Raw genomic sequence first — 25401 nt, forward strand, 5'->3', positions numbered from 1 at the left:
GCAGATGATAGCCATCGGTTCGTCGACCCAGTTTTTGATCCTTGGTTGGTCGACATGTCCGGCAAACTAACTACTTCCCACAAGCGGCTCGATCGGAGCCGGCTTGTTCGTCGGTTCCGGCGCTGCCTTGTCTACGGGCGGTCCGGCCTCCCTGGTGAGAAAGGACTGTCCATCTGGTATATCCCTTAGATGAACTGACCCTCTTTCCCCTGCAACCCCTCCCTACCTCGCCCAGTTTATCTACCACACCGTTGCTGGCGTCATGCTACGGTGCACATGCCAGGCCACGGCTGAGTTGGTGGTGCTGTATCCCGTCAACGGTGCCTTTTACACACATGTGGTGCGCTTTATCGACCCGTCGCGGGGGTATGCCGTGGGGTGGCCTGACGCCGAATCCAAGCCGATGCTGAAACCCTCTTCATGGTGTACTTCACCGCACCCGTCATTCTCACCCTCCACATTGGCTGGAAACTTCGGACGCGGAGCTGGAGGATCTGGATTCCCGTCCACGAGATGGACTTCACCACCGATGCGCAGATGGCTGGCCCGGGAAACGACGACAAGACCGTATCTGAGTGGTTATGAAAACAGCCTCCCAGGCGCATCTTGAAGGCCGTGGTTTAAGTTATGGATTAATCCTTTATCTGGCAGCGGAAGACTGTGCGGGAGAAAGAGAGCTTTCGAGGACATTTTTGACAAGGAACGGCTTCTCGAGGGAATCTCAAAGTATGGAATCTTTTGAGGATGTGTGTGTGCTAGACAGACATGATGACAATGGCATCTCAGACGCTAAGGTCAGTTTGGCCGTTCACATGCCCTCCCTCAGGTCAGGTACGTAGTTGGTGATGATGCGAGGCTCAGGCACTGAAGTCCCACGTGGCTCATTCAACCAGTCGTGTCCAGTACGTCGTGGCCAAGAGCCAACAACGTGAACTGGATCTGGCATAAAAATGTGTGAAATGAAGGATGTCGGGCTGGCCGCCCCAGCCCACGGGTCCAGTGCTCACTTGTGCACGTTCGGTGCCTGAAGCTGACGTTGCCCAGAACCCGGAAATGGATCCTGGACGTTTTGCCCCCCAGGGCGGGCGTAACATTGTAATGCTGGGGTAATGTTCGGCGGTGACAGGGCCAGCTGGCTCCACCCGGCCAGCGTACAGCGCTGACCGCCCACTACGGTTACCGTATGGCGGCGTAATCCAGGGCCGCTCCGTTAGTGCGGACTGTCCCTGACATTGGCGGCAACTTGCACCTTGAAGGCACCTCCATCCTCTCTGTTCACCGTCCTCCATCCTTCATCCACGGGAGCCTTGAACTCGACCCGTCCTTCTTCCGTCTCCCTCGGACCGAACGATCCTCGCCTTTGGCCTCTGCGAGAGAACAAACGACAGCCACGGCCATGCATCCCAACCCGTAGAACGGCCTCCCAAAACGACGAAGCGTCCTTCGATGACCTGAACCCCCCAAGGGACCCTCACATCCCCATTTCGGGCTCAAGGACCCTCTTCGTCCCCCCGTCCCCAACACTCCTCGACTCCCTCGACCGCCACCCCGACATCGTCCCGTCCCGTCCCGGCCCACCCCTCTCCTCCTCGACCCTCTGCCGTACCGATCCCATACGAATCTCCTCTCTTACCGACGACCCGTGAAGAGATCCAACAGATTCAGATATGGCTTCGTACGGCAAGGCGGTACCCGCAGCGTCGGCACCGCGTCCTGGAAACTACCCGGTCGCCGGATACGCCGTCCCCGCTCAGGTGCCGGTGCCTGTGCCTGCAGCCGTGCCTGCTCCCGTGCCCGTACCTGGCGCCGGCGCCCCTCCCGGCACGTTCCCGCCTGGAACCAAGATCCAGGTCGGCGGCCACCGCGTCGTCATCCAGAAATACCTCTCCGAGGGCGGCTTCGCTCATGTCTACCTGGTCCGCCTCCCTGCTCCGTACCATGGCACCGACCTTGCCGTCTTGAAGCGCGTGGCCGTGCCGGATAAGGAGGCCCTACGCGGCATGCGCACCGAAGTCGAGACCATGAAGAAGCTCAAGGGCCACCGCGCCATCGTCACTTATATCGACTCGCACGCCTCGGAGCTGCGCGGCGGCGGATACGAGGTGTTCCTGCTCATGGAGTACTGCAACGGAGGCGGTCTGATTGACTTTATGAACACTCGTCTGCAGCACCGGTTAACCGAGCCTGAAATCTTGGCCATCTTTGCCGACGTCGCCGAGGGCGTCGCCTGCATGCACTACCTGCGGCCGCCACTGCTACACCGCGATCTCAAGGTTGAGAACGTTCTGATCACCGTCGCTGGCAACGTTCGAAGGTTCAAGCTCTGCGACTTTGGCTCGGCCGCCCCACCCCGGCCCGCTCCGACCACCGTCGCCGAGTGCCGAGCCATCGACGAAGACGTTCAGCGGCATACCACCATGCAGTACCGGAGTCCTGAGATGGTCGACGTGTACCGCAAACTGCCCATCGACGAGAAGTCGGATATCTGGGCACTAGGCGTTCTGCTCTACAAGCTGTGCTACTACACCACCCCCTTCGAAGACCAAGGCCAGCTGGCCATCCTCAACGCCAGCTACCGCTTCCCCAGTCACCCAGTCTTCTCCGACAGGTTAAAGGGGCTTATTGGTATGTGATGAGGGGTTACAGGTGTGCTGCGCTGCAAATTATCGCTAACGAGTACCGTCGCTCAGCATGGATGCTCCGCGAGAACCCACAACAGAGACCCAATATCTACCAAGTACTGCGAGAGGCATGCGTCATGCAAGGCCGGGAAGTTCCTATCCCAGATGTGAGTGCCTCTGAACTGCCCAATCAATCTGGAGTGTCTAGCTAATACGAGCGATCTTCAAGATTTACTCGGGAACACCGCAGCCAGACGCCATCAACCGCAACAAGCCGCTCCCCAACCCACACGTCCAATCTCCTCCACCGACGGTCGGCGCCGTCTTCTCACCGCAGAGCGCCCAACCTTCACAGCCCGTCATTCCCGAGGTCGAGCGCATGCGCCGCGGACGAGTGCCGGCCCCCCAACCATCGGGCGCACAACCAGGGCTATCGTCCCCACAAACGAACCGACCGAGTCCTTCTCCGGCAAGGGTGACAAATGGGGATCCATTTGCTGCGCTTGATGCGCGGCCCCTTATTCAGGGAGGGGATGAGCTGTCAGCTAGGTTCCCGACGCTCGACCAGTTTACGCTGCTGCATGATAGGGGTCAGAAGTTTGATTTTGACAAGGAGGCGCCAGCCGGCTCACCGTTGCTCCCCAAGGACTTGTCTCAGAGGGTCACCGAGAGATTGGCAGATGAAGCTTTCCAGGTGAAACCGTCTCCGGCTCCGGCTCCTCAGGGACCGAGCTCGAGGCCGCCTGTGGATGTGAGCCGAACGAGCACGGCGCCGGTGATGTCACCTCCTCTCGGCTCTGCGACCAGTGGATTCGGCCGGCCCGAGGTCAGCCGCGCCTCTGTCATCATCTCGAGTAATCCCGAGCTTCAGGCGATCGCGGCCCAACCGCCCGCGCCGCCACCGAAGCCCACAATGGTGTCCGTGGGTACCATGACAAGTCCAGATCTGGATGAAGGCCCTTCATACCCCATCCATCGCTTCGAGTCAACCGAGCGCAATCAAGCCGCCAGTCTCACTCGGCAGACCGGACCGAGCCAGACGACTGCTCCAGGCAGGGAATTGCACGTACCCACGGTGGCGGGCGCGCGGACTCCCTCGCTCCCGAGCATGGCTGCTGCTGCTGCGCACCAGACGCACCAGCGCTACCCTTCGTCTTCACGGCCTTCGCTGGAGGGCGGCCGGCCCGACCCCGAGCAGCTCGATGCGTCTCGGCCGAGGTCGACACTCTCTTTGAGGCCACGGCCTGTGAGCACTCATCTGGAATCGAACCTCGACTTTCTCCGAGAGCAAGAAGCGAGGTCCAAGTCTCCGGCCCTGCCGTCCCCGAGGCATTCCCTGGACAGGAGTCATCCGCCAAGCCCGACCGAGGAGACAAACATCCAGTCGAATGTCGAATTCCTGCGCTCCATGGAGGAGACCGACTCCAAGAAGAGGGACAAGGCCAAGCAGCATCTCAAGCGCGGCAGCCTCTCCTCCCTTACCGCCGGCACCAAGAGCATCCTCTCGGGCAAGTTTGGCGACGCGTTCAAGCGCTTTGAGAGCAACTCGAGCGGCCCGCCGCCCGCGCGCACGCCGTCGCCTCTCAAAGACCTCGAGCGGCGCGAACTCACGCCCATCCCCGGCTCCGAAACCATCGACGGCCGCAGCGACGACGGCCAGTCACCCAGCTGGGAAGACATGACGCCCGAGATGCGGCGCGAGCACGAAGCCCGCCTGCTCGCGCAGGAGGAGGCGCGCGTGGCGGCCGCCCAGGCCGAGTACAAGCAGCGCCTGGAGCAGCGCGGCGGGGTGGGCGGCCCGCCCCCGCCCCCACCAAAGAGTATTGGTGGGGTTTCGAGGGTCACGTCCATCCAGAACAAGGTCCAGAGCCTGTTGGAGGAGAGCAGCCGCTCGGCCGAGAACGTGACGCGCACCGCCACAGGGTACGGGCATTACACGGACTCTGCTGCTCCTGCGGCAGCGGGAGCGGGAACGGCAAAGCCAAGTGAGGCAAAGCCGGCTATACCGAGAAAACCTGTCGGCGTGGCGAGCGCGGTGGCGCAGATCACGGGCGGACGGACCGCAGCCGCGGCGGTGGAGTCGTCGGTTACGGGCCGATCCACGGTTGCTGCTGCTGCTGTTGTTGGCGGGAGACCAGCGGCGCCGCCGAAGCCGACCCATCTTAACAAGCCCCTTCCTCCAGCCGGTGGTAGTGGTGGTGGCAGCGGTGCGCCCCGCCGTCCGCCATCGCCGGTGAAACAAACACCGCTGATGATGAAGGTCCGGCCCACCACCACCACAACAGCCGCGGCTGTAGCATCATCGTCGTCAGCGGCTACGGTGGGTCCGACACAACCCTCCTCCGCCGCCGCCGGCCCTTCTTCCTCTTTGTTGGGTAGCAGCAGCGGCGTTGGGACTACAGAGGCGCTGTTGGCGGTGGATCTGCCCGGCGGCGGTGGGTCGGCGCTGCTGGCCATGACGGCCGCGGAAAAGGATGATTACATCCGGGATTTCCAGAAGCGGTTTCCTAGTTTGACTGCGATAGAGATGGTCGAGAGGGATCTGGCTGCGGAGGATAGGGAGTCTCATTATCATCAGCATGCTGCGGGGCAGCAGGGGAGGGGGTGAGTGGCGGTTCAATCCGATAGGGGTCTGGAGATGTTGGGGGTTAATATACTGTGGTGGGTTGGGTTGGGTTGAAGTTGTTGGATATGACCATTGGGTGTGCTGCAAGGCGAGGAGAGGAGTGGAATGGGCAGTGGGGAGGATGTATAGAATTATTATACTACATGGGGAATACAGAGGTACAGAGGGGTTAGTCGAGAATAATACAGGCTCAATGGCTTTTTCTTTCTTGCATGCATCCTGGAGGCTGGTACAGTTGAAGACTGAGGATGTTGGTGCGTTGGACAGGATAATCTTGGAATCAAGGCATGCATCCACAGCAATTGGCTCAGTGGGATATGTATGGGTAGTGTGTGAAATCCTGGGAATTGGACGGTTGTGGTTTGTGTGGTAATCGAAACTTGCGTGCTGAGGCTGTTGCAATGAGAGTCCATTTGCGAATTGAGACTCTAGGTACATACGAAGGAGTCAACGAGATGGATACCTAACTTGTTGAATGTAAGTCGGTTCAGCGGTTTGTTTACCGTGTGGTTGTTGGAGTTCAGTTTGTGTCAATGAGAGTCGTTGCAGTTGCGTCAGATCATGTCCTGCCATTACATCCGTCATTTAATAACCCCACTCTCTTGTTTATGATTTTTGTTCCACGGTGTTTCTCAGAACCTCAACCGCATTCTGTTTTCTCCCTGTAGAGACCGACCGATTTACTTACATCCCCTCTACTTAAGGTACCTACGCAGCAAACCCACACATTACTTACCTCAACACTTCTCATCATCCACTCCCGCTACGACGTAGAGAGAACGCAATGTCAACTCCGCTACCGCCCCTCCCACCAAGCTACCCGGTTCAAGTCCACCACTACTACCCCTCGACTACCTCCTCCAAACCCGCCCAGACCTACGAACACCTGGTCCCTTCCTCCTCATCCTCACCACCCCTCAACGCACTAGTCTTCATCCACGGCCTCGGCGACGGGCCGCACACCATCCCTTACGTCCGCCGGCTGGCCAAGTTCCTCGCCGGGGGAGGAGCGCCGGGATGGAGCGTCTTCGAAGCGCGGCTGTCAAGCGGCTTCTCGGCGTTCGGGTACAGCTCTCTCAGGCAAGATGTCGATGATATCCGGGGGCTGGTCAAGTTTCTGCGGCAAGGGCTGGGTAGGCAGAAACTAGTGCTGCTGGGGCATAGTACGGGGTGTCAGGACTGTTTGGAGTATGCTGCTATGATTGAAGGAAGGGGGACGTGGGCGGCTTCTTTGTTGGGTGAGGAGGATAAAGAGGGGGTGAAGGTGGATGGGTATGTTTTGCAAGGGCCGGTGTCGGATCGGGAGGCGATTGGGATGGTGGAGGATGAAGGAGAGGTGAGGAGGGCGACGAAGGTGGCGGAGAGGATGGTCAAGGAGGGGAGGGGGGAGGAGGTGATGAGTCGCGAGGAGCTGCCGAGGGGTTGGAGGGGCAGTCCGGTGACGGGGTATAGGTGGTGGTCGTTGGCTGCTGTTGGGTATGTTTGTTTTCTTTCTTTTTATTTCTATTTTTTTCTCCTCTTCCATTTTTCTTTATTTACCTGTTTCCCCTCAGGTGTCTACAGGATGGCTTGCTAATAACAGCACTCCTTCCCCCCCCCCTCCCAGCGGCGACGACGACTACTTCTCCTCGGACCTTCCCGACTCCCGGCTGGCTGAGATCTGGGGCAACATCGACGTGCCCGTGCTGATCGTGCCGTCGGAGAAGGAGGAATGGGTGCCCTCGTCGGTCGACGTGCCAGGCATGATTGAGCGGTGGAAGTCGTTTGCGAAGCCCGGCATCGTCAGCGAGCTCGGCGGGCTGATCCCTGGGGCCAACCATCGCGTAGACAACGACCAGGGCCAAGAATGGCTCTCGGACCGGGTGGCGCGGTTTTTGCGTGACATTGAAACCCGGCCGTGACCGGATGTCGGGCGGGAGTTGAAGAGGGACGGGAACCTCAGGGCCGGAGATGGCCTGGAAGCCTGCTTGGCTCGGGTACCTATCGGGGCTATGATCAGGGCTATCGGCGATCGTTATAGTGGGTTGGTGGGGCCATTTAGGCGATGGTGCCCTGGATCGGCGACTGCTTGTCAAGAGGAACTTCCATGTCGTTCCTTGCTCCGAATACTCCGTTCATCTGAGCATCACGGAACTTCTCATATTGGAAGACAGGTCTGAGTTGAAATAAAACATCCAGTGTTCTCCAACCAAGGGTGCTCGAATCCCAAGTCCACAACAACTACCAACCTGTCCACTTGAGATCTTACATCATACTCTCCTACCACCGTCAGTCACCATGTGCATGAGCGCTACCTGTCCAACCTGCAGTAGGTCTTCTCGACATCTTCGCCCAGCTATCAAGCTCTTGCTAACTTCGGACTTTCAGACAAGAAGACGTGGCGTGGCTGCGGAAACCACGTCGCCTCGGTCTTCTCCAACGTCCCCGAGGATGAATGGTGCACCTGCGAACCAAAGGTCGAGAAGGATGGCAAGCAGTATCCTCCGCCAGCCAAGTGGTGATTTCGATGGGCTGGGATGCGGTGTTGAAGCCGAGGAGGGGGTGAGGGTTTAAAGCTGGGGCGAGAGGGAGGTGGGACATGGAGGATGGGTCAGTTACTTAACGGCGGTTAATGACGGCTTGGTCTTTCAAGATGCTGCTCTTATTTTCGGTCAGTCTTGAGAGACCTGCGAGGAGCCCAAGTATACCTAGGTACCCAACCGTGAAGAAAATACACATCCACGTCTCCCGTGTTCATCAATAATACCTTCTACAATACTTTGCAAACCTGCCCTTCTGGGGAATTCCCAATCCCCGGCGTCCGGAGGGTCCCGGCAGTGGTGGCCCGTGCACGCCGGCATACCCCTCCGGAACAATGCTTGGCCTAGTCCGCCGGCCGGGACCCCTCGTTGGTGTGCCACCGGGCGAATATCCCACCTTATCTATGGAGAGGTACCTTGGTTAGCTTCATTGACTTGATTCCTTCTTTAACAGCCCAACCCAACAAGTAACATGGCCATGACTTGATAACATGACCCTACCCCCTTTATTTAACATTATCAATCACCCTTCCCTTCCCATGAAACGTTTCACTCTTCCCTAGTTCGATACTTAATCAACCATCCACGATGCTCCTGACCCCTCTCCTCCTCCTCCTCGCCCTCCTGGCTGTCACCACAAGCACCATCTACAAAGCCCTAACCTCTCCTCTCAATCGTATCCCGGGCCCGTGGTACGCCCGCTTCACGTCCCTGGTGCTGAAATGGCACGAGTTCTGCGCCCTCCGCACCGCGTATATCCACCGTCTGCACCTGCGTTACGGCCCCGCCGTGCGCGTCGCCCCGAATGAGGTGGCATTCGCATCGGCGGGGGCGGTGCGTGAAATCTACTGCTCGGGCGGCAGCGGGTTTGATAAGACGGAGTTTTATGATTTGTTTAAGGTGTATGGGAGGAGGTATGTACATATGTCAGAGGGACTCGGTATAGATCCAAGGTGGATTGGGTGTGCTGATGATCAGGAGCGGGGCGGCTCAGAACTATGTTTACCACGCTGGATAAGGACAACCACGCAAGGAGAAAACGCATCATCGCTGATCGCTACGCAAATTCCAACATCGTCCGTCCCAAGCCCTTGGGCGGAATCGCCGAGCGGGCGGCAAAGTTTGCACAGAGATGCGCCCAGTCGGTGGGCGGATATCTTGATATTTATGTGTGTTTTGACCCAGATCCCGTTGTCCTCCTCACCGAGAGACTCAAAAGGATGCTTGTCGGGCTGTGGGCTAACAGGGTTTAGATATGTAAGAGAGCGCTTTCCAGCCTGAGTTTTGAAAAACAATAACTCATCGACCAGGCCTCCATGCCTACGCTTTCGATTGCGTAACTCACCACCTGTTCCATCCCCACGGCACCGACTCACTTTTGAAAGGCGGCAAGGATGAGGCCATCATGCGCGAGGTGACCTTTGATGATAGTCTGCAGAGTATGTTGTTGCTCCAGCCAAACGCAGACAGACTGACATCGTAGACGGTCACAAAAAATGGACATCCCGTCCCTGACTGACACCTACCTCAAAACAGACCGACTCTTCAAACACTACTACCCCCTCGCCCACAAGCTCCTCAACAATGTCCTCTCCCTCTTCTACAAGCCCCGCGAAACCCCGTTGGCGGATCACTTTGTCCTCTCGGCGTGCGAGCCGGGCGCCGACGCCGCGCCCTTCACGCTCCTCGACCGGCTGCAGGAGCCCGCTCACGGCCTCGACCCCCTCGACGTCGCGGCCGAGTGCCTCGATCACATGGCCGCCGGCATCGACACGACGGGCGACGCGCTGTGCTTTCTGATGTGGGAGCTGTCACAGGAGCGGTCGATGCGGTTCCAGCGGCGGTTGCAGCGCGAAGTCTGCAAGCTCGCCGCAGAGACGAACCCGGGATCAGTGACGGTGGATGGCCTCTCCTTGCCCTACCTCGAGGCGGTCATCATGGAAGGGCTGCGGTGTTTTCCGGCCATCCCCATGTCCCTGCCGCGGTATGTGCCGGAAGGAGGGCGGACGATCGATGGGTATTACCTCCCCGCCGGCACCATAGTCAGTTGTCAGCCGTACTCGGTGCATCGGATCGATACGGCCGTTTGGAAGGACCCGGATACGTTCAACCCGGAGCGGTGGCTCGAGCCGGAGGGCGATGCGGAGAGGAAGAGGCTGTTCTTTGCGTTTGCCAGTGGCGGCAGGGGTTGCGTGGGCAAACAGTACGTTTCATAGTCCCTCCCCTTTGTTGGTTGTCATTGTGCAACGGCTGGGTGTTATTGTGGTTTGTGTGTAACATGAGACTGGAGAGCAAGGCTGACACGTAGGTGCCGTACCGTCGGGAACACACGCAACAAACAGCCTGGCATTGGCTGAGATGAAACTCCTCCTCCAGGCTGTCTACTCCCGGTTTACCACGCTCCCGGATGAGACCATGACTGAGGCCGACATGGTCATGTCTGACCAGTTGATCTCGTCACGTCCGGCAGGGCAAAAGTGTCTTTTGCGCTTTGTGCCGCTGAACGAAACCGACTTGGTTGAGGTGTAGTAGGTCGGCCGGTTTGTGCAACACTGCGCTAGTGTTGGCAGCTTGGGGCCTGAGTATATTCCCGCCAGCCGGGACCCAACCCGATATGCATTTGTTGACCAAGGGCCTTGACTCGGTAGGCAAGGCTTCATGGTCCCGGGAGAAACGGCTGTTCTCCGATGACACACACTCACACTCAGACACCGTGTATCGACATCATGACTGACTTCAGTTCTTGTCTCCTGCCAATGGAAAAGAGGCAGAAAAAAACGACCTAGACATTGGTTGGATCAGGATAGCCGACATTCATCATCGGCCCAAGCCAAACGAGAACAGCACAACTTGCACCGCACCACTGCCAAAAAGATTTGTCAACGGAAACACGGATGTGATGGGGTGTGGCGAACGGCTTTCATGATGGCAGTCTGAGGCGATGCATGGTGACCGGAGGTGGGGCTGCCCAACAGCCCTGCGTTTCGAAACGACCCTCCTCTGCAACGGATTTTCTCGGCAGCACGTGGGGGGAGGGACCTCTGATGGACCGGAGAGACGTTAGCTTCAGCAGTGAGGCTGCGCTTTGATGGACCTGGAAGAGCGACGGCGGGGTCAGAAATATAATGTCAGAATGTCAGCAAAGCAGCCATTGTTCCTCCAGGCCGGCTCCCGGCTGCTTGTTTGAAGCCCGGACCAACCGAACGCCCGGACGCTTGGGGGGCTTGAGGCTGCAGCTCTGCGGCTTTGACGGGACCTGAGTCAGACATGAACAAAAAAGGCCTTCTCGGAATCGAAAGTTGGAAAAGCACGTGCATGCGTGGGTAAGCCTAAGCCATAGCCGACGCACCTAGACAAAAGAATGCACAGAAACCGGACATGGTCGGGCAGAAGTGACCTGAGGTCTACCGGACATCATGAAGTTCTGATTCTAGGTGGTACCTGCCGTGGGTTCCAAGGATCCACGCGAATTGTGTCGAGTCTAACAAATGGAAACTTCCCTTAAGCATCTTAGATCAGGTCAGGTCCTGCTCGTTGGGTCCCGTTGAAGGCCCTGTAGGTGCAGGGAAGGTGCAAGGAAGGTAGGACTTGAGGGGGCAACTCCCGGAAACCCCGCCTGAAAAAAAGAAGGCACCTCGGTGGGGTTGAGGCAAGAGCGGCTGGCGAAACGCTGCTACGGTTGCCTCAGGCCCTTGTCAAACCGTCCAGTCGCTGCCCGCAGGTGCCGGCCAGTGCCTGATCCCGCCCCAGTCCCCACTTTTGGCCGAACAAACCCTCCCACGTCCCGGCGCCTGTTCCCTCTTCTTTTCTCCATTTTTGCACCCGACCACGAGAACGAGAAACTTTTCTCGAACAAAAAAACCCACATCTCCGCAACACAACTTCTTTAAATACCATCTCCCCTCACTCTGCCAATCATCTTTTCCTTCCCTCCTGCAAAAGACGATACCACAACTTTTTCTGCCACCCATCTCGACAACTCACTCGCATCGTCCTGGGACCAGTCCGCCACAGGACTGCCACTTCAACTTCCTTGCGACACAGTAGTCACTTTGATCACTCGATCAAACCAGCACCCCATCTCCTACTGATCGGCCGCCGAACAGCAAGTCGTTTCTTTCTTGCATCGACCCCGGCTCCGCCGACCACAAACCACATCTCCAGACCGATACGCCGAAAAAGCGTTGTTTATGTATCAGCACGTCGAGGACGCCGTCTTCCGACACATTCCCCCGCTCGAGTTGCGTCCCTTTCGCATAGCGCGGAAACCTTGTAGTTACAGTTTCGCCTCTGACGGTTGAAAACCGCTCGCAACGTCACCTCGTCGCCCAGCGTTCATGCGTGCCATCGCCTGTCTTCAGGTTCACCTCATGTCAACGCCGCCTCCTGAATCCCTCTGACGTCAAGCTCGCTTCGCTCCTCCAACCCTCGCCCACAGCCCGCTCTGTGACAACCTAGAGCCGATTTTCCGTCGTTCGCCAGCTTCCTTCATCGCCAGCACTTCTCGTCCATCTCCAGCACACTCCCGCTTTTTTCGAGTTTATCCATCGACAACACCGCAAAAATGGCTAACCTCATCAACGTCCGTCGCGATATCAAGGACTCCTTCTATCGCTACAAGATGGAGCCCCTCCGGACCAAGATCGAAGGCAAGGGTAATGGCATCAAGACGGTCGTGGTCAACCTCTCGAGCGTCGCCCAGTCTCTGGCCCGTCCCGGCAACTACCTGATCAAGTACTTCGGCTTCGAGCTGGGCGCTCAGACCAACCTCGACCCCCCTGATGACCGCTGGATCATCAACGGTGCCCACGAGGCCAGCAAGCTTCAGGAGCTCCTCGACGGGTTTATCACCAAGTTTGTGCTTTGCAAGAAGTGCAAGAACCCCGAGACCGACGTCAAGATCACCAACGGGGACATTCTGCTTGACTGCAAGGCCTGCGGCCAGCGGTCGGAGGTTGACCCCCGCCTGAAGCTCAGCGGCTTCATGCTCAAGAGCGTGCCCAAGAAGACCAAGAAGGACAAGGCTGAGCGCCGCGCCGCCCGCAAGGCCAAGCAGAACGGCAAGGCCGAGGAGAATTCGGGCAGCGACGGCGGCAACGAGCAGGCCTCGCCTGTCGACGACAAGGGCGCCGAGAGCGACGATGATGCTCTTACCCGCAAGATCAAGTCTGAGGCTCAGGTCCTCGAGAAGAAGGCCGTCGAGGTCCGCGACGACGAGTGGGCCGTTGACATGAGCGAGGAGGCCGTCCGTGCCCGCGCTCAGCAGCTCCCGGGCGAGTTCAAGCAGAAGCTGGTCCTGAACGGTGATGACGAGGACGAGGACGGCGAGGGCGGTGGAAACACCGTCTACGACAAGCTCGGCACTTGGATCATGGAGGAGGCTGAGGCCAAGGGTGGCGTCGACAAGGTGGACGACATTGACATCTACGTCAAGGCCAAGGAGCTTGGCATCGAGTCCAAGCACCGTACCGTCCTGGTCCTGGCTCAGACCATCTTTGACGAGAACATCACCGCGCAGATCGCCAAGCGTGCTCCCATGCTCAAGCGGGTATGTTTAATCATTTGGCATCAACTCGTTGTGTGTCGACATGATTGCTAACCTGATATGACAGATGATTTCGTCGGAGCGCCATGAGAAGGCCCTTCTTGGCGGCACTGAGCGCCTGCTCGGCCAGCTGCTCGAGAAGGACAAGAACGTCCTCAACAAGGTTGTCAAGATCCTCAAGGAGTACTACGACCACGAGCTGGTCTCCGAGGAGGTCATCACCAAGTGGGGCACCAAGGCCTCCAAGAAATACGTGGACCTTTCCACCTCCAAGAAGGTCCGCAAGGCCGCCGAGCCCTTCATCCGCTGGCTCCAGGAGGCTGAGGAGGAGTCGGACGACGATGAGTAGGCGGTCTCGGTCGCTCCGGGCCCTTCCGAGAGGTCTCACTCCCAGCCTCAGTCCCAGGTACAGCCTCAACTTCGGCCTCAGACTGTCATTTAAGCCGGAGCTGGGATGGACTGAGCGGCGCGGACCACGTTGGTTCTGCGTTGGGAATTTTCAGCTTGCTTCGTGTTTTGCTCGTTTTTCTTTTTCGATTCTTATGACAGCCAAACGGACAGAAACACTGCCGATAGGTCATTAGGTCTAGGCGGCACCATACTCTTTCATTGCGCATTCAGTGTCCTTTTCCTACATCCGGTCATCAGGTTGGCTCAAAGACGGAGAGGGTTCGGATTTCTGTCTGCATGCATATGGAGGGTTGGCCGGTTTACAGAAAAAAAAGGTCTCAGCTTTGGCTTGCTTTCATGTTTGAGTCTGGTTGCTCTTTTTCTCTTGTTTTGTTGTTCAAGTATTCAGTGTCGCGAGTTTTGTCCAGCTTAACCTAGCCATACAAGCAAAACATGATGTTCTTTGTCTGGCATTCATTCACTTACCTTCTAGATGTTGTGGGATGTTTGTCGGGATGGCTACCTACTGGCCGAGAAGGTGCAGATTGTGGCGGTCTCTTAATGGCATGCATGGATGGGTCAGATTGTAATGAGAACCCGTAGTGCGGCGGCTTTGTTCATACGCTCAGCACCCAATTCATGTCATTGTGCCGTCACTGATGATGTCCAGGGTGGTTTATTCGGCCTGCCTCATTCCCTCATGCCTCTTACCGCGGCCAGACTGTGTTTGATATTACCTACTTGTGCCCATTCATGTATTGATATTATCATCTGGGAGGGCTTCGACAACCCACAAAGTCTACCTACCTAAGTATGTAAGGCCTTGAACTGACCATTGGGGTATTGCACTTCTCTACACCCTGCTCTGCCTCGATTTGAGTGCCGAAGGTGTGTCATCGGATTTCACAGTTTTAAAGTATTATCAACAGCAAGCAGCTGAGACAGGTAGACAAGGTACTTGTACCTGGTAGGTAGGTCGACGAAGCGAGGTAACTACCGACCTCACAACTTGCCTCAGATCTTTCCATGCCTACCTATGTATAACATTACGTACAGGGGATGGATGGAAATTGCTGACAAGAAAACTGGTTGATTCCCTTGTGATCCTTGCCAGGACCTTGACTGCCTATCTTCCGAGTACCCATGTGCCATGTTCCCTGTTCCTGTGTTCCCTGTTCCCGATTTCAGAGTCCGGAGGAGGTTTGTGTAGACCTCTTATATGCTGGGTATCATACATCGTACATGCCATTGCTCATGATCCTCAATCCTCGTCATGGCGTTGTTATCTCAACAAACCAATCGATTTTTTTTGAGATGTCTTCCCTTATCAAAGAGTCATTCATTCCCTTTTTCCTTTGACTGATCGAAACCCTGATAACCTGATGTTGTGCTCACGTGTGAGCTGTCAGATCTGTTGGATGGAGGGTGGAAGGTGTGGGTGATGAGTTGGTGTCTTGGGGGAGGGTGTCGGTCGTGGTCGTCGGTCAGTCGGTTTTGGTGGAAGCCAGAAATAGCCAGACGAGAGGCTGTGTGTGCGTCGTCTTTTGGAGGACGAAGAAGGGCTGTGAGTTGGGGGTGTTAACATCCAGGTCCACGTTTGTGCAGGAAGCAAGTCAAAGAGCAGGATAAAACTTACCATCTCACCCAGCCAACAACCACCCGCCACCACAACGCTCTGGAGAACCACCACCACCATCACCACGATAACCACACACAATTAAACCAACAAACGACATCAAGCATAGGTATTCGCGGGCTTCGACCAGCCAAAGAGGCTGGCGGGAAGATTCCCCTACCAACCCCCGCCACCACCGCCTCCGCTGGTCTGACCGCCCTCTCCGGACGGGTTGGTTTCCCAGTTGTTATTGTTGTCGGCGGCGTTGTTGTTGTTCACCTCGGCCTCCCAACTGTTGCCGTTGCCCTCTTGGGCGGCGGTCGGATCACCCCATCCGCCGGAGTTGGGGTTGGGGGTTTCCCAGGAGCCGGGCATCACGCTGTTGCTGGGGGACTTCTTCTTGGAGGAGTTGCCGGGGGAGGCTTTCTTGGAGGAGGAGTCGTTCTTGTCCTTGTTGGGCGACTTGTTGCTGGGGGAATTCCTGTCATTCTTGGACGAATTGTTGTGGGGGGGGTTCTTGTCCTTGGTGGACGAATTGTTGTTAGGTGAGCTCTTCTTCGAGTTGCCGTTCTTGGGGGAGTTCTTGTCCTTGATGGACTGGTTGTCGGCAGGAGGAGCATTCTCCCAGTTGGTGTCAGGGCCGGTGGTCTCCCAGGTGTTCTCATTGTTGTCGTTGTTCGCCTGAATGCTCCAGTTGTTGTCCCCGTTGTTATTGTTGTCATCATTGTTATCGTTGTTCGCTCCAGTTTCCCAGTTGTTGCTGTCCCCGTTATTGTTGTTGTCATCGTTATTGGCACAAGGTGCGTCGTTTTTCTTGGACTTATTGCCGGGGCTGCCCTTGTTGCTGCCCTTGTTGCTTCCACTGTTGGAATTGGTGGGGGACTGGTTGTTGCTGCCGCCATTGGACTTGCCGGACGACTTGTTGTTATTGCTCCCGCTGGACTTGTTGGAGGCGTTGTCGTTGTTGTTTCCTCCATTGGACTTCTTGGACGACTTACGGTTGCGCTTGTTGTCCTTATCGTCCTTGTTGTCATCGGAGTCACTGTCATTACCCCTCCTACCGGACCGGTGGTGCCAGTACGGCGACGGCGGGTCCCAGTCCATGTGCGGGGCCCACGGAGGTGGATAACGATGGTCACCGGCCGGCCTGCGAGCGGGGCGGGAGTAGTAAGCCTCCTGGCTGTAGGGACCCGCCATGCGAGGAGGGTAGCGATGGTCCGGGCCGTACGTCGGAGGAGGCGGAGGATACGGGTGTGAGTAGCGATTGTCGTAGGCTGGTTGAGGAGGATAAGCCGGCGGGGGCGGAGGCGGCGGAGGGGGAGCGTAGGCGTGCGGCATGGGGGTCGGAACCCAGCCCGGAGCAGGCGGAGGAGGGTACGCACCAGCAGGCGGCTGGGCCAGGTGAGGGTTGCCCCAGTACGGGCCGTGGTAGATGCGGCAGAGGTTCTTCTCCCTGTCGAAGTAGGCGTTGGGAGGGGCGTCGCGGCTTGGGTCCTCAACAACGTGGTCGACGTTGAGGTTGCGAGGACGAGACGAGAGGACCGTCTGAGGATGGCGATCGGTCTTGGACACCTGCTCGTCCTTCTCCTTCTCAGGCTGGTTCTCCTCAGCCTTTTTATCATTGGCATCGTTCTTGTTCTGGTCGTTGGCGTTTTTGCCCTTCTCCTTGGACTTGTTGTTATTTCCCTTGGAGTTGGAGTCGTTGTCGTTCTTCTTGTTGGCCTGTTTGTCGGACTCCTTCTTCTCGTTGTTGTTCTTCTGCTTGCCGCCCTTCTTCTTGTTCTTCTTGGGTGGCTCCTCCGACTCGCTAGACGATGCGGCCTCGGTGGCCTCTTCAGTATCTGGCTCAGTCTCGGACTTGACCTTCGAAGATGCCTTGGCGCCCTTCTTGTTTTGCTTCTTGAGCTGCTTCTTGTTGACCTTCTTGGGAGGCTCCGGCTCATCCTCCGATGAGGAATTGGGATCGGAATCAGAATCAGTGTCGACATCGGTCGCCGAAACCTCGATCAGGACCTTCTGGTTCTTCTTGAGGTTGATGGCCTTCTTCTTGGGCTTGGCCGACTTCTTGCTCAGCTTGGGGGCCTCGGACTCAGGCTCGGTCGTCTCAGCGGTGGAGGTAGCATTGTCAGTCGAAGCGGCGGCAGTCTCGGGTCCAGAGGCAGCATTGCCGGTCTCGGCGCCCTTGTCCTTGGCCAACTCATCGAGTTTGTTGAGGATCAGAAGGCTGGTTGCGCAGCAAGAGCAGTTGCCGTTGGGGTGCTTCGTGCAAGACTGCTCCGAGTTGTTGTCGGTGCTAGCATCGCTGGTCTCGCTGGCCGTCGACTCGACTACCTTGGCCTTGTTGACCCTGCGCTTGTTGCGACGGTTCCGGCGCCTCTTGATCTTCGGCTCCTGGTCCTCCTCGCTGCTGTCGGCGTACGACTCATCGGAAGTGGTCTCCTCGGCAGACTCTGAAGACGCATTTGAATATTCGGTTTCGTTCTTCTTGAGTGCAGACTTGAGCGGCTTGTCGAAGGTGACGCGCTTGGAAGGGCTGGGAGACCTAGGGTGCTTTGCCTTCTTCTTCTTCTTCTTCTTTTGGACCGACCGACCACGACCACGAGGGTAAGTGATGGTCACAGACTCGGTGTCGGTCTCGGGGTCGCTTGCAACCTCGACGCGGAACGACCCCGGCTGCACGCTGCTGGCAGGTCCGGGACCTGGCTTGCGGGGCAGGGGGCGCCCGACGATCCATTCGAGGATCGAGTGAGGAGGCATGATGGATGGGTCAATGAATGGCGGGATCAATTAAGAGGATTTGCAAAACCGGCGAGAGAGTGAGACCGGCGAGAATGGGAAGTGAAGATCGAAGTCGAAGATGGGTCGGTGAGGTGGGAAGAAGAGAAGAGTTGGTTCCAGAAATTCCAGCCAGAGGATGGAGTTTATCTGGTCGCTGCGATGGGATTGGGTGTAAAAAACAAACAATGAGATGGAGAGGGTTCAGAACCTAAGGGACAATGTTCCAAGATGGGACAATGCCATTTGGGTTCGGACAGGCAAAGAGGAAACACAATGGTGCCTAATAGGCCAGAACTGGGGTGAGGTGGAAGTTCAGAGATATGCTTTGAATGATAGAGATGGTCGTCAACAAGAACCCAAACCAAAACCTTGACCATGAAAGAAAACTCTCGAAATCTGGGGACCGACCAAAACCCAGCCCATGACCGTGACAAAACCACCACCAGTCCACCGACCTTCTTCACTCTCACAACTTCGCCTTTGCCTGTCGCTCTTCACGCCTCTTGCTCCTCTCCCACTGCCACGCCAGCACCTTATTCCTCCCCAACGTCCACAGCATCACCAGCACCGCCAGCGGCGGGCACCTCCACAACAGCCAATTCCACCATGACGGATTCCTCCTCTGCAGCTCCTCCACCGCCTTGGTCACCTCCACCCTCAACTCATCCAACCCAGCATCGTTCCAAACCACAACCCCCCCTCTCTGCTCGCACCTCCGCACCTTCTCCATGATATTCCCCTGGCTCATGACCCGGTTCTCCGCATCCTCCCTCGTCAGGTGCGGATCCCTCTTCATCAACCTCTGCAACTGCACCTCCGGGTCCCTCACCCCGACCACCACCACCGCGTTGCACAGCACATCCAACCCCCCCTCAAACAGCAGCGGCACGTCCAGCACCACCGCCCTCTCTCCCCGCCAATATCCCTCCAAAATCCCCTTCATCATCTCCCACCTCACCGCGGGGTGCACGATCCCGTTCAACACCTGGCGGTCCTTTTTCCGCTGAGGGTCGTCCCCGAACACTCTCCTTCCCAGGGCCGGGCGGTTCAGCGGCCGGCCTTTGCCGTCTGGGCCGTTCTCGGGCATGCCATCTCCCGGCGGGACAAGCAGGTCTGGAGTCGAAGGGCCAAAGTAGCGCACGATGGCCTCGTAGCCTGGGGTTCCTGGTTCGACGACCTTGCGGGCGAGCAGGTCGGCGTCGATGATGGGGATGGAGAAGGGCGGCTCGCTGAGGAGTTTGGACACGGTGGATTTGCCCGTGGCGATGGAGCCGGTGAGGCCGATGACGAGCATTTTGGGGTTATTATCGGAATGAAGATGTTTGTCTGGGGTTGGGTAGATTGGTTGTATGGATGTGAAGTTGATTTTCACATCAAGAGTTCACAATTTAAAAATTGGCAGAATAACGGAGGGACTGAGGTGAGGTTGTCTGATGGTTCAAATAAGGAATGTGGGGGCTGGGATCCCCGGAAGTTGTAGCCGCATCCGAGGCGTTGCCATCGGACCGCGGTCCTTTCCCGTCCTGGCACATTCCGCCATCGGGAGCCAATTGGCAGCGCGGGGCGTAGCGTTGTCGATGCGCTAAACTTGGGACGGTTTAGCGCACTGGAACTCCCGAACCAGATCTCATGTGATGCGGCTCACCACCAACCACCGCACAACACCGCCAGCACGTTCAAAAGTCACGGGATGGGAGAACGAGTTCGACTGTTGCTCAGACGGTTGGAATTCCCATTGGCCTCTTTTGCCCGCGAAAAACCTTAAACGCAATGCCTCAACTCCTATACCATTTCCCGACGCTCCCTAATTCCCCGAAAGAACCAGTGTCTGAGCCGAAATCATCGATGTCCTCATCCTGAGCTATTGTACATCTCTTCTGAAGACCAGGCGCTGCTAGGCTTCAATGGAAAAGTAAGGCCGGATCAGAAGAGCAAGCAAGAGGCTGTTGATAATAAACAGAATTAGCAACCTTCACACAATACAACAAAGCAGGAATTGTTCATAGGCACCTACCAAACCACGGCAACTCAGCCCATGCCAATCCACGCCATTCACTCTTGGAGACGAATGGCATAGAAAACCCCATTGTTGTCGCGGTACCAGCGAGCACACAGACGATCGATCTGACGGCGCTGGAACAGGGCCCAGTGGCCGTTGAGCTCGCGGAACCAGTACAGGCGGTAGGGATCGGGGTCGGCAGGCTTGTAGTCCTGAGGCTCATAGGCCCTGTTATCCCGGGCGATGCGCATGTTGTCGGCGGCCGTCTCGCTCGGGGTGAGGCCGACGCCTATCACGGGCTCGAGGTGCACGGGCGGCTGGGCCGGGACGCCAGGAGCAATGAAGCCGGGGGTGGCGTTGCTTGCGATGGGCATGACTTGGGCGCCACCTGCAGGGACCATGACCTGCGCAACAGGGGCCGGAACAGCAGGGTTGGCGATCATGACCGGCTGGACGGCCGGCTGCTGCTGGACCACGACCGGGTTAACCGGGGTGGTGATGGGAGCCACGCTGATGGGGCAGGTGATAGGGACCGGCTGCATAGCCTGCATGGGCACCGCGTTGCCAGTGGCCTAGAAGGTGAGATCAGATCGTTAGCATGATGTTCCCAGACGGTCTGATTGTTTTGAATCTAAACCAGGAAGAGTATCAACAGAGTTGGGACGAGTTCCACTCCAGTAGGATGAGAGAACCCCATGCAGCAGCATCGGGCGTGACCATTTCGATCCGAACTCTGTAAACGCACCATGTAAGTACCCGGCATGGGCTGGCCCGGAGCCATGACAACAGGGACACCGCTCACGACAGGATCATGGCGGGGCTTGTAGTGGTGCACCATGGGTCCATTCTCAGTACCCGGAACCGGAGGTTGGAAGTGAACCCCACGAGGGTCGACCGGAGCGTACTCGACAGGCTGGAGGGGCTGACAAGGAGGAGGGGGACCCAGCTGGTCGGGAGGGTTGTTGGTCGGCGGAGGAGGGTTGGGGATCAGCGGCTGCATGTTGGAGGTGTTGCAGACAGGGTTGCAGCCGATACCAAACATGGAGTGGCTGAAAGTTCCCTGAACAGGAATGTTTCCGGGGTAAACAATGCCAACACCCGGGAGGTGGACGTTGTAAATCTGAGTACCTGGGCGGGGGTACTGAGAGGGAGTCGTGAAATTGTTGATGGTCGACTGGAAGGAGGTCGTTTGAGCCCCAGTAGTAGTCGAAGCCTGAGTGGCTGTGTTTTGTAAATCGTTGTTGTGATTGGGGTGAGTTTCGTTGTTTTCACGATGGTCGGTATTTTTGGTTTCTTTGTGGCAAGAGCGGTGGTCGGTGTTGTTATTGTTGCCCTTGCTGGAGGAGGAAGAACGCGAAGTGGAAATGCTGCCTTCGTTGACCTCGGAAATAGTCACGTGTCTCGTGGGCTTCGTTCCCTTGTCGCTCGAACCACCCATTGTCGAATTGCCCTGAATGGGGTGGAAGAGGAAATGGAAGAAGAGGAAGTTTGGTGGTAAGAAGGGGGAAGAAAGTGAACTTGGAAGAAAGTCGAGTGGTTATATAGACGTGACCTGTGCCTGGCGCTTGGACCACCCAGCTTCAATCTTTGTTTTCGAAAGCAAAGTTCGAGTGCGGTCCGGTAAGGAGGCTGACAGGCAGAAGGATTGTCGAAGAGGCCGAAGACGAGACGAAGAAAGAAGAGAAATGGGACGAGAAATCGCCTGAATCGTTCTGATCACGAGGTCCAACTTCGTTTTGTTGATGAAATTCCGCCTTTGTGCTTGCTAATGAACTGACGGTGGGTTCAGGAGAAGCAGTTCAAAGCTGATGAAAGTCTGGTGAGGTTGTCTCAAGAATGAGATGTCTTAAGGTTCCATCGTGAGGCGATGGTGAGACCCATTTTCTAGGTTTGAGCCCGAAAGTTCAGGCTTAGTTGGGAGAGCTCTTCTCATAAAAGAGTTGTCGAAAGATCCAGATCTTGAAGTGTGCTTGGTGTTCAGGTTGCCCATAGTCGAGGTCATCCGTGAAATATATCTTCCCGACGTGATTCCGCTTCTCCGTCTCCTGTTAATGGTCTGGCCTCTTCAACCCACTTACCTTATGGTCACGCCCGATGCTGAAAACAAAGTCCACACTGCTCGGGGTGGAACAAACAACATGGAGTTTGAACCTCCCTACATAAACAATCTCAACAAACTCGGAACTTACCACATCTTTCAGAACCCAAGCTGAGCCAGTCCCGACATATTGGTACTGAGGGGATGGTGTGGGCTTGGCCTTCGCCTTGGCCTTGTCCCGCTCGTACTGAGCATCGGAGAAAGTAAAGCAATCAAAAAGGAGGCACATGGTGAAGATCCAGTGCTTGAAAATAGTGATGACAGATTGATGATGTTGCTTGCCCAGGGGGGTTGCTCGACTTCGAGGAGGAACGGATCGCGAATGGGGGAGGAGCGAGTTTGCGAAGATGGAAAGTGAGAGAGAGAAACAAGCAAGGATTTGGCCTTGCTTCCCTTTTATATCTGCCTAATCCGCGACGCCGACGACATCCGCGACGTTAACCACGTCCGCAAAGTTCCCTGCGTCCGTGATGTCCACCGGGTCCGCAAAGTCCATCACATCCGCGTAGTCAACGACGTCCGCAAAGTCGATAACGTCTGTGTAGTCAACGATATCCGTATAGTCGACTATATCCGCTAAGCTCACGACATTCGGGAAGCTCATGACCTCAAAGTTTACGACGTCCCCAAACCCAACGTCCGAGCTTTCATGACTTAAGGTTAGATGTTAAATCCGTACTACGATATCTGTAAAGCTCACAAAGTCTGTAAGCCCAAACCCAGCCATTCATGACTGACATTATATATGTTAAAACCTTACCTTAGGTGGGTGGTAGAGTATCCCATCCCCTTTCAGATATAGCTACAACAGGTATGGAGGCACAAGATAATTATAACGTGAAAGCCTTAGGTTTCTGAGAATTATCTGAAGGCAATCCTTTTGGAATGACACATATACAGTCTTCAGGGGCTAGGACTGTCTTGGAGGTCCAAAGGCATCCCAGGGCGAAGATATCTGAGCATAATAAGAGTCTCCCCTCTTCTCGCACACCCATATTTACCTGAATATACTCTAATTCTTGGAAATCATATGATTGAGCAGGGTTCGCGGCCCTTAAGGCGAGTTCTCCTAACCCTTGATCCAGTCTCATTCTGCGCATCGAGACTTACCCGCTCCACCTCATCTGTTGACAACTTCTTCCGCCCAGAGTCTTTTTATTCGTTATCTCACACAATCCGACTGATTTATCCTTCCAGACTGAGATTGGACACTTGGATTCGAGACATTGGGGGTGTTCAGGAGAGAAGGCGACCTGACACCAGAGAAATCGTCAGACATGGAGGAAGGCCGGCCTTCATAGAGTTCTGCTGTTCCAATCATTCAGGACAGGAGAGTCGGGGACACGTGATGCTCGTTTCGTATATTTTGGTTCTGCATGTCGGGAATGCATTTTCCCATGTCCGGCCGACAACATGACTATCAACACAATGACCCCATAAACCTCGAGGATTCCTGGTAACTCCGCCCAGCCCAGCCGAATCGCCAAACCCCACCACCACATGCTGATTGCGCTCGGCCGTGCGCGCTCTATAACCATAAGCCGCTATTATACAATTTCTCATGGGAGGAGAGATGGGAATGTCGGTACCCCGTAATGGGGCTGACCCTGTCCTGGCAAACGTTACAGGGAGGCGTTGTTGGTACATATGCGCCCTTCTTGAAGGGCAGCATTTACACAGAGTTCTGTGTTCATCGTGTCGTCTCTGGAGATTAAAGTGCAAGATGCCGTGGCATATCTCGGGTCACAGAAGGAGATGATGCATAGAGCAGAGAGATATAGTGCCCTTAATGACCATATCAGTGATGCTCCGGTTCGGGGTTCCGGAAAGTCCTCCGGACAACCTAACAAATACATATTAGCGCACCGTAACCTTCTTCGGAAACTGAAAGTTGACAAACATACCGCCCAAACGCCAGCAATGGACGCCACAATACCACCAGAAATCATCATCGGCCGAATTCCCCTTGTCGACTTGAAAAGCATGCCGCTGAGGGCGCCAGCAACAATGGTATTCGCCGCGTCGTTCTTGCCGCGGAGGTAGCCGAGGTACGAGTTTATGCAGTTGTAAATAATCGCCACGACGCCGGCAGAGTTACCAAGGAAAGGCCCGCGGCGAGTGACCGAGTTGAGCACCGAGTTGAGCCGGAGCTTGGGTGGCTCGCCGACTGACCTCCTCAACCCCTCCTGCAAACCCCAGGCGCCTCCTATCGTCAGCCCCGTGAGATATGTTGTGCCTGTGCCATAGCAGAGGTCGTCTGTGAAACCGCGCGACGGAAGCGCCGACTGAGACCCCGGAAGATCTGACAGGGCTGAGTCCTCGAGGACCAGGTACTCAAGAGTGTCCTTGTTCAGGCCGGCGAGGGGGTGTAGTAGGGAGGGGTCGGCAAAAGTGGATGCGCCGAGGAAGGACTCTGCGCCCTGGGGAGTAGAGGTATCGAAGAGAGTTGGTTGGGAAGTTGTTGTTGGTGCGCTGATAGCGGGAGCACTGGCGGGGGTGGTGGTTTGTTTCTCGGAGGTGGTAGGAACTGAGGTCGTCGGTGAGGACCCGCTCGACGGCGACGGTGCGGACGACTTGCGCCCTGTGATGGCGTCCCAGAATGACGACATGGCTGCGAATAGGAGAACTGATTAGGCCGTTGTGTGGTCGACACGGACAGGAGCCTCGGACGGGGCGGGGTGTCAGCGGCACGAGCGTGCAACGGCTTGGTTGCCAGGTCGGATTTGAGGTTGAAGAGGGATGATGTCGAGTGGGCGTAACCGGGTTTGCGGTTTGCGGGACCTTGATCTGTCGGATAAGACAAAAAAATTTACGGAAAGGCAAGTGGCCCGTGCACGCCCGGCCTGCGTCTTAAACCAACGTCCGGTGGCGGACCAAGCGGGCGAACACTCGCACGGGGTTTCGGATATTTTCAGATGACGGATTTGTGGAAGGCCGAGTCTATCTTAGGGATGTCCGATGGATCGCGAGTCTCGTTTTCCTCCTCAGATGTTTTTTGCTCTTGAGCGAAAACGAATTTTGAGGTTGAGAGGGAGCTCGCCAGCAGCTGAGCGATAAGCCGTGGCGCTAACCCGTTTTGGAGCAAGGTGAACAAGGTGTAATTGCCCCCCATTTCAAGGTGAGCTTTCACCTTGGCCTAGCACGGGCTGTTCGCTCTGCAAACACCATCATCCTGGCATCCAGCTCTCACTCGGTGTTGCCTGGTATCTC

The 25401-nt window shown here is 56.5% G+C and overlaps 12 protein-coding genes across 12 annotated transcripts; 7 read left to right on the forward strand and 5 right to left on the reverse strand.

Annotated features, from left to right (window-relative positions):
• Positions 1-1667: 1667 nt before the first annotated feature.
• Positions 1668-5229, forward strand: VTJ04DRAFT_696 (uncharacterized protein; the record flags this gene model as incomplete). Its single annotated transcript, XM_069365236.1, has 3 exons — positions 1668-2625; positions 2691-2788; positions 2851-5229. The coding sequence occupies 3 exons, from the start codon at positions 1668-1670 to the stop codon at positions 5227-5229; spliced, it is 3435 nt and encodes a 1144-aa protein (XP_069223305.1).
• Positions 5230-6031: 802 nt separating this feature from the next.
• Positions 6032-7148, forward strand: VTJ04DRAFT_697 (uncharacterized protein; the record flags this gene model as incomplete). Its single annotated transcript, XM_069365247.1, has 2 exons — positions 6032-6723; positions 6854-7148. 2 exons carry the CDS (start codon positions 6032-6034, stop codon positions 7146-7148), a joined length of 987 nt encoding a protein of 328 aa, XP_069223306.1.
• Positions 7149-7524: 376 nt separating this feature from the next.
• VTJ04DRAFT_698 (uncharacterized protein) lies at positions 7525-7748 on the forward strand (the record flags this gene model as incomplete). The annotated part of the gene is made up of 2 exons (XM_069365258.1): positions 7525-7555; positions 7615-7748. The coding sequence occupies 2 exons, from the start codon at positions 7525-7527 to the stop codon at positions 7746-7748; spliced, it is 165 nt and encodes a 54-aa protein (XP_069223307.1).
• A 606-nt stretch (positions 7749-8354) lies between these two features.
• VTJ04DRAFT_699 (uncharacterized protein) lies at positions 8355-9019 on the forward strand (the record flags this gene model as incomplete). Its single annotated transcript, XM_069365267.1, has 2 exons — positions 8355-8680; positions 8761-9019. The coding sequence occupies 2 exons, from the start codon at positions 8355-8357 to the stop codon at positions 9017-9019; spliced, it is 585 nt and encodes a 194-aa protein (XP_069223308.1).
• Positions 9020-9171: 152 nt separating this feature from the next.
• Positions 9172-10295, forward strand: VTJ04DRAFT_700 (uncharacterized protein; the record flags this gene model as incomplete). The annotated part of the gene is made up of 3 exons (XM_069365280.1): positions 9172-9205; positions 9303-9969; positions 10109-10295. 3 exons carry the CDS (start codon positions 9172-9174, stop codon positions 10293-10295), a joined length of 888 nt encoding a protein of 295 aa, XP_069223309.1.
• Positions 10296-11033: 738 nt separating this feature from the next.
• Positions 11034-12224, forward strand: VTJ04DRAFT_701 (uncharacterized protein; the record flags this gene model as incomplete). Its single annotated transcript, XM_069365291.1, has 3 exons — positions 11034-11089; positions 11709-11968; positions 12043-12224. The coding sequence occupies 3 exons, from the start codon at positions 11034-11036 to the stop codon at positions 12222-12224; spliced, it is 498 nt and encodes a 165-aa protein (XP_069223310.1).
• Positions 12225-12330: 106 nt separating this feature from the next.
• On the forward strand, positions 12331-13660 carry VTJ04DRAFT_702 (uncharacterized protein; the record flags this gene model as incomplete). Its single annotated transcript, XM_069365302.1, has 2 exons — positions 12331-13314; positions 13379-13660. 2 exons carry the CDS (start codon positions 12331-12333, stop codon positions 13658-13660), a joined length of 1266 nt encoding a protein of 421 aa, XP_069223311.1.
• Positions 13661-15493: 1833 nt separating this feature from the next.
• Positions 15494-18073, reverse strand: VTJ04DRAFT_703 (uncharacterized protein; the record flags this gene model as incomplete). Its single annotated transcript, XM_069365312.1, has 1 exon — positions 15494-18073. One exon carries the CDS (start codon positions 18071-18073, stop codon positions 15494-15496), a length of 2580 nt encoding a protein of 859 aa, XP_069223312.1.
• A 487-nt stretch (positions 18074-18560) lies between these two features.
• VTJ04DRAFT_704 (uncharacterized protein) lies at positions 18561-19388 on the reverse strand (the record flags this gene model as incomplete). The annotated part of the gene is made up of 1 exon (XM_069365323.1): positions 18561-19388. One exon carries the CDS (start codon positions 19386-19388, stop codon positions 18561-18563), a length of 828 nt encoding a protein of 275 aa, XP_069223313.1.
• Positions 19389-20146: 758 nt separating this feature from the next.
• Positions 20147-22420, reverse strand: VTJ04DRAFT_705 (uncharacterized protein; the record flags this gene model as incomplete). Its single annotated transcript, XM_069365334.1, has 3 exons — positions 20147-20665; positions 20839-21543; positions 22283-22420. The coding sequence occupies 3 exons, from the start codon at positions 22418-22420 to the stop codon at positions 20147-20149; spliced, it is 1362 nt and encodes a 453-aa protein (XP_069223314.1).
• A 177-nt stretch (positions 22421-22597) lies between these two features.
• VTJ04DRAFT_706 (uncharacterized protein) lies at positions 22598-23315 on the reverse strand (the record flags this gene model as incomplete). The annotated part of the gene is made up of 2 exons (XM_069365345.1): positions 22598-22835; positions 23302-23315. The coding sequence occupies 2 exons, from the start codon at positions 23313-23315 to the stop codon at positions 22598-22600; spliced, it is 252 nt and encodes an 83-aa protein (XP_069223315.1).
• A 674-nt stretch (positions 23316-23989) lies between these two features.
• Positions 23990-24800, reverse strand: VTJ04DRAFT_707 (uncharacterized protein; the record flags this gene model as incomplete). The annotated part of the gene is made up of 2 exons (XM_069365356.1): positions 23990-24034; positions 24096-24800. 2 exons carry the CDS (start codon positions 24798-24800, stop codon positions 23990-23992), a joined length of 750 nt encoding a protein of 249 aa, XP_069223316.1.
• Between the last annotated feature and the right edge of the window lie 601 nt (positions 24801-25401).

This window comes from Mycothermus thermophilus (assembly GCF_041956435.1).
Source record: "Mycothermus thermophilus strain CBS 625.91 unplaced genomic scaffold VTJ04scaffold_1, whole genome shotgun sequence".
NCBI lineage: Eukaryota > Fungi > Ascomycota > Sordariomycetes > Sordariales > Chaetomiaceae > Mycothermus > Mycothermus thermophilus.